General features: G+C 53.7%; 1 protein-coding gene across 1 annotated transcript in view; it reads right to left on the bottom strand.

Moving 5' to 3' along the window:
• Positions 1-1,622: 1,622 nt before the first annotated feature.
• The window catches only part of SLC1A7 (solute carrier family 1 member 7), a gene marked incomplete at both ends in the record, with an annotated part of 40,349 nt that continues 35,930 nt past the window's right edge, over positions 1,623-6,041 (bottom strand). The window contains 6 exons of the mRNA XM_080921688.1: positions 1,623-1,841; positions 2,638-2,740; positions 3,108-3,242; positions 3,721-3,915; positions 5,143-5,376; positions 5,844-5,943. Of these exons, the coding sequence (XP_080777814.1) occupies positions 1,623-1,841; positions 2,638-2,740; positions 3,108-3,242; positions 3,721-3,915; positions 5,143-5,376; positions 5,844-5,943 (986 nt within the window). The remainder of the gene's footprint in view (positions 1,842-2,637; positions 2,741-3,107; positions 3,243-3,720; positions 3,916-5,142; positions 5,377-5,843; positions 5,944-6,041) is intronic.

Raw genomic sequence — 6,041 nt, 5'->3', positions numbered from 1 at the left:
TAGTTCAAGGGTGAGGGTGTGTGCTTTTGGGAAGCCTGTCTTTTCCCTGGGTCTTACATTCTCAGGGGTCTGGTATACACCCCCTCCAGACCACAGAGTTAAACCCCCTACCCAGACCTCCAACCCCACCTAGAACTGATTGTATGGTCAGAACCCTTCTCTGCCCCTTAGGCTTTTTTTTTGGGCCAGGCCCTTCTCTAGGGAAAACTCTTAACGAATGCAGCTCCTGCTAAAATTTCTTCCTTTTCTGAGATTTGATTTCGGGGCCCCGGGGCCCAGACCAAGCTGATGAGTGAGGTAAGGAAGTCTGTCCACAAATGGCCCTGGAAAAGGTCCAGCTATAGCCAGATCTATTGAGGTGGCCAGGGGTGGGCTTGTTTTCACTCTGTCGACAAGCTGTCCTCACTGTGGTCACCAGGACAGGCTGAGCTGTGCTGTCAGCTTGCATTAGCTCAACAAAGAAATGTGCTCAGAGTCCAGTCTCGACTGGAAAGTGTGGCTCAGGCCTTATTATCTCAGTAGCTGGGGAGGCAGGGACAGGAGGATTGCTATTAGTAGAGTCTACATAATGGGTAGCTAGTCCTGCCTTACCATACCCTGTCTCAAAGCACAAAACAAAACACATAATCTGTTACAATCCGTAAGTCTTGAAAAAACAAAGACTTTTATTTATCACGAGATCACAAACATGGAAGAACTAAGGGCTCTCATTCCATTTTGCCACACAAAGAGTTCAGACCCCAAGGTACTTGGCCAGAGCATCTTAAGCTGGCTCTTTCTCTTTATAGCCCGTCTTGCCCATCCTTCTCATGGAAGGCTGGCTGAGCTGTACCCATTGGGTCTCTCAGCCCTAGAGGACATCAGTCTCCATATCGGATGTGAGGTCTGGTGGACAGAAATGGGCAGGCTTGGGCTGGAGAGATGGCTCAGCGGTTAAGAGCACTGACTGCTCTTCCTGAAGTCCTGAGTTCAATTCCCAGCAACCGCATGGTGGCTCACAACCATCTGTAGTGAGATCTGATGCCCTCTTCTGGTGTGTCTGAGGACAGCTACAGTGTACTCAAATACATAAAATAAATAAAAATGAATCTTAAAAAAAAATGTTTAAAAAAGAAAAAAAGAAATGGACAGGCTGTAACGTGTGAAGGCAGCAGGTCTCAGACCTAGGATGGGCCAGCCCTTATTGAGTTAAAACCACATGCTGTGGGTGGAGCACGGTTGACTTGGCCTGGACACAGCTGGGGCAGGAACAAGGACACTGTTGTTATATCTTCATGAGTTGGAAGCTGTTGTGGCCATGGGGACCCTTAAGGCAGAGCCTCTTTCTCCGTTCCTTGCAGGCTGCCTTGTTCATTAGAAGGGAGTGCCAGAGACTCCAAAGACTTGAATTAGCATCCTGGCCACAATGGTTCTTTCAAGGAATGGTTTTAGCTCTCAGGCCCCCCACTGTTTTTTCTCAAAGAATAGGCAAATACCCCTACCTGGTGCCTTTGTGGGCTCAGGTAGTAGGAACTGTGAGGAGAGCCTTAGTTGCTGACAGGGTGGAATGTGCCAGCTGCTCAGGTGTTTTGAGTTCAACTCCTACTCTTTGCCCAAACCTCAGGGTCTGCGGCCCTGCAGGTTCACACATTTGTCTCCAGCTCACTGATCTCAATAGTGCAGTGGTCCAGGCTGGCGGTAACCGGCTCCTCGTCCTGCTCTACCTGGACTGGGATGTGGTGGGGGCACATGGGGCCCAGGGTTAGCTCTGAGGCCTCAGCCACACTCTTCACACAGCCGTTCTGCTGGGCAGCCACGATCTCCTGCAGTGTCACTGGCTTGGTCTCACAGAGTAGCAGCTTCTGGAGAGGAAACGGGGCCTCGTTAGCACTAGGAAGGACTGAGGTAGGTAATGCTGAGCAGTCTCAGAGGGCTTGGAGCCACTGAAAGAGATGTTCCTATAAACACAGCTGGGTAGCCTTGGCAGTTACAGGACTCTCTAGACGCCAGCCTGCAAGCTGCCTTGCCTCCTGCCTCCTACCTCCTATTTTGGTAGATGAAGGACTTGCCTTACAGTGTCCAGTCAGGAAAACGGCAGCTTCCCTGCCTGAACCCCAGCTTCCTTGCAGTGAAGACGGTACAGACGTCTACACACACAGGCAATCCCACTGCCCCACAAACATCCCGCCTGAAGGACAGGGTTCCTCAGAGGGAAGATGTTTTCTCACTGTTTCACTGGCTAGATCTGGGTGCCCTGCAGGGTGGGTCCTCCATGAACAGGAGTTAGAGAAGCTAGCTACCTGCTGGGACAAGGAGCCCAGAGCTGTGGAGGATGTGATTGAAAGCTTCCCAGTGTGTGATGGAACGTCTGGAACTCTGCAATCCCACCTGGCTCCATCTCCCAGAACAGTGGCTCTCAACCTTCCTAATACTGCAACTCCTTAATACAGTCTCTCTTGTGGTGACCCCCAGCTATAAAATTTTCATCGCTACTTCATAACTGTAATCTCACTACTGTTATAAATTATGATGTCAATATATGATATGCAGGATATCTGATATGTGACCCCTAGGAAAGGGTCGTCAGACCTCAAAGGGGTCACCACTCACAGGTTGAGAACCACTGTCTTAGAGGCTTCCTGGAGGGACACTGCTCACCTCAGTACCAACGTCCTGAGCAAAATCCTTCCGGCAGATGTGGGCCATGATTCCTGCTGCCAGCGCGTCACCCAGCACGTTAATCATGGTTCGGAAACGATCCCTGGCAAACCAAGTTGACAATGAGCTGCAGCAACCTCAACGGGAGACTGCTAGAGGACCACACAACTGGAAAGTGTGAGGCCACTTCACAGAGGCATTGGCAATGACCTAAGGGCAGGGATGCACCTAACCCACCCACAGTAGTACTGAAGCAGCTGAGGAGGCCCCTACATCACACAGGCCCTGTGTTTAGAGGGGCCAGACTTGGGGAATCACTATCTAGAATTTCGAAGAGGCTCCATTTTTACTTTGGATTCTGTCACCAGTCACACAACTGGCGTGGGTACCCTCGCATACATATAGCAACTTCCCACCCTGCTGCTCTCAGCAAAGGGAGGGCTGGGTGGGGCCCAGAACAACGCACTTACAGTGCCCAGTCTACGGCAACAATGAGGTTGATGTCATCGGTCGGCAGTCCCACAGAGGTGAGCACAATGACCATGGTGACGAGCCCCGCCTGTGGGATGCCAGCCGCCCCAATGCTGGCCGCCGTGGCGGTGATGCTGCAGAGGGAGAAGCAAGTGGCAGGGACACCCGCCCCAGCCCTGGCTCCAAGGAGACCAGAATGCCAGAGCCTCGGGGCCAGCCGAGGGTGTTGGGGGCTGTCTGTCATGATATCCCACCACCTGCTTAGAGAAGCAGGTCCCTGCTCATAGTCCTTTGGGCTCATGGGGTCCCCCCACCCCATTTCCATCCATGAGAGAATTGGAAGAAGTTGGAAATCTGTATCTCTGCGGGACAGAGACATTTAGAGATTCTGGTGGTTTTCCAGCACAGCTCCACCCCGGCCCACTCTGGGCCTATCCTTGTATTCAGGGAATGGCCTACGGGGAGGCCGCCCTATACTCCGTCCCAGCCTTATTGGTTCTCAGACCTGGCTCTTGACTCTGCTCAGCCTGGTCAGAGAGATCAGGCTAGTCCTAGCGTCAGCCATGTCCTTTCTGACCCAGGGGCCCTCTAGAGTGTGGTATTAGAACACACCTGATAGTGATGATCTGGCCAAAGTCTAGCTCATAGTTGTTGACCTGGGCAATAAAGATGGCAGCCACGGCCTCGTAGAGCGCGGTGCCGTCCATGTTGATTGTGGCGCCCACGGGCAGCACAAAGCGAGCGATGCGTCGGTCGATGTGGTTGTTCTCCAGCAGGCACTTGAAGGTGATGGGCAACGTGGCTGAGCTATGGGCAGAGGGGCAGATGTCTGCCCGCCACCCTCCTCCAGGATGGTCCGGGCCTCTGAACTGAGCCGCTGTGGGAGGGCCTGCCCTGGGCCTCTGAACTGAGCCACTGTGGGAGGGTCTGCCCTGGCAGAAATGTGTGCCGAGACGCCAGCCATAGTGCCTGGGCCTCGAGTCCAGCCTCCCACGGGGCCTCAGCAAGCTCTGGAGCCTGGGCACCTCGGTTTCTGTTGCACATAACTCCCAGGTCACAGGGTGATGGCAAGATCGGGACAGTACTCAGATCAGCGGTACTCAGAGAAGTACTTGTGTTAAGTCTCTGGGAAGGGGCTCCCGCTGCAGGGGTGGGGAGACCTCTGACAGGAGTAAATCACAGCACAGTCTCAGAGACTGAGGCCCAGGCAAGAAAGGTGAAGGCTGCAAGAAACAGCCGACCTTTGGCCCAGAAAGATGGGCTCCAATCCCTACAATTCCTTCTACAGGGAGCTTAGACACTTGTTCTCAGGAGAATACTTTCTCATAGGGCAAGATGATCATGGGTGATGATTCCATTCTCTCCTTCCCTCCCTCCCTCCCTCCCTCCCTCCCTGCCTCTTCTAATTATCCCAGGTCCTCAGCTGTGGTGGGTAGTCCCCAAGCCTGGGCATGGGTTTCACTGGTTTTACTCGATTTCTTACCCCAGAGCATTATCTCAGCCTCTGAAGCAATTCTGTGCATATACAAATTATTCCAGTCCAGGTATGAGGGCACTGAGGCCTTGGGACAGCTAAGTGACAGCCTGCCATCACCTGGGTATACTCAACAGAACTAGGACTTCAGCCTTGGCTGTCTAGAAATGCTGCCAAGGTTGAAACAGGTGATCCAGCCTTGACACCCCATCTGGAGTAGACAGACAGAACCCCTCTGGTGTCACGAGATCTACCGTGACAGAAACATATGGGGCTGTGGAAGCAATATACCTTCTCTGCCAGTGGAGTAAGGGCAGACCTCCATGAAGACTGAGGAAGCTTTGGAACCATGGGCAAAGGGAGGCCTTAAGAATGACTGAGGCAGGCAGGGCTTTGGGCATTAAGCCTCTATATGGTCCTATGACCACCCCTGGGATCTGTCTGAGGAGCCACGTAAGCACTTTCAGTGATTCTGTGGCTGTAGGTGAAGGACGGCTAGACAGATGGATAGAGTTCTGTTCCACCTACCGCAACCCTCCCAGCTCTTCATCTGGGGCTACCTGGAGGAGGTGGCCAATGCAATGAGCAGAGCCTGGAGTACGCCGCGGATGAAGACGATGGGGTTCTTCCTGGTGATGAGGAAGTACAGCAGGGGCAGGATTAGGAGACCGTGGACCACCAGCCCGCAAACCACGGTCACGGCATAGAAGCCCAGCTTTTTCCCCACTGCCTTGGGGTCATCCATCTCCAGGATCTTGCCAGCAATCAGGAAGACAATGCCAAAGGGGAAGTACCTGGGGAGGCAGAATGGCCTCAGGTTCAATTCTGGGTCTCCTCCCACCTGGCACCATGTCATCATGGGATCTCAAGCCCCTCATGGCTCACAAGGACCCAGCTGAGAGCAAGGTCCCTCAGTTGCCCCAGGCCTGGACAGCCTGCCATGTCCTTGAAGAAGCCACACCTCCTAGGTGACCATAGTCAGTTCTCTGCACACTCCTCTAACATCAGGCACCTCCGGTCTGACCTCTGAACCAAGAGTCGAGCTAAGCTAGCTCCTCAACTTGGGGAAACTGAGGCCAAGACACCAGAAGGTGAGTCTGGATTGGGCTGGGAATCCCGTGCAGTCAGCTAGCCCTGGTGGTCCAGGTCTAGGCTCAGCCTCCTGTGCAGTTTGCTGAGCTCCTAAGAATGCACGGAGAATGGTTCAGTGCTGTGTCCAGGACAGGAGTGGGGGAGCAGACGCCCCCTGGAGGAGACTTACCACCCTGCTACTGCCACGATCTTCATGACGGACTCATTAAGGCACTGACAGAAGCTGACCAGGGGGGTCCCGCTGTCACCCATGCGGCCCAGCATGATGCCTGCGGGGTCACACAGAGAGATTCACAGGGGTACCAGGCCACCGTACAGACACACTGTTGGCAAAGCAGGGACAGATGGGAGCATGGGCCCTTGTTGA

This window comes from Micromys minutus, assembly GCF_963924665.1.
Source record: "Micromys minutus genome assembly, chromosome: 9".
Taxonomy (NCBI): Eukaryota; Metazoa; Chordata; class Mammalia; order Rodentia; family Muridae; genus Micromys; species Micromys minutus.
This window is presented reverse-complemented; position numbering and strand designations above follow the sequence as displayed.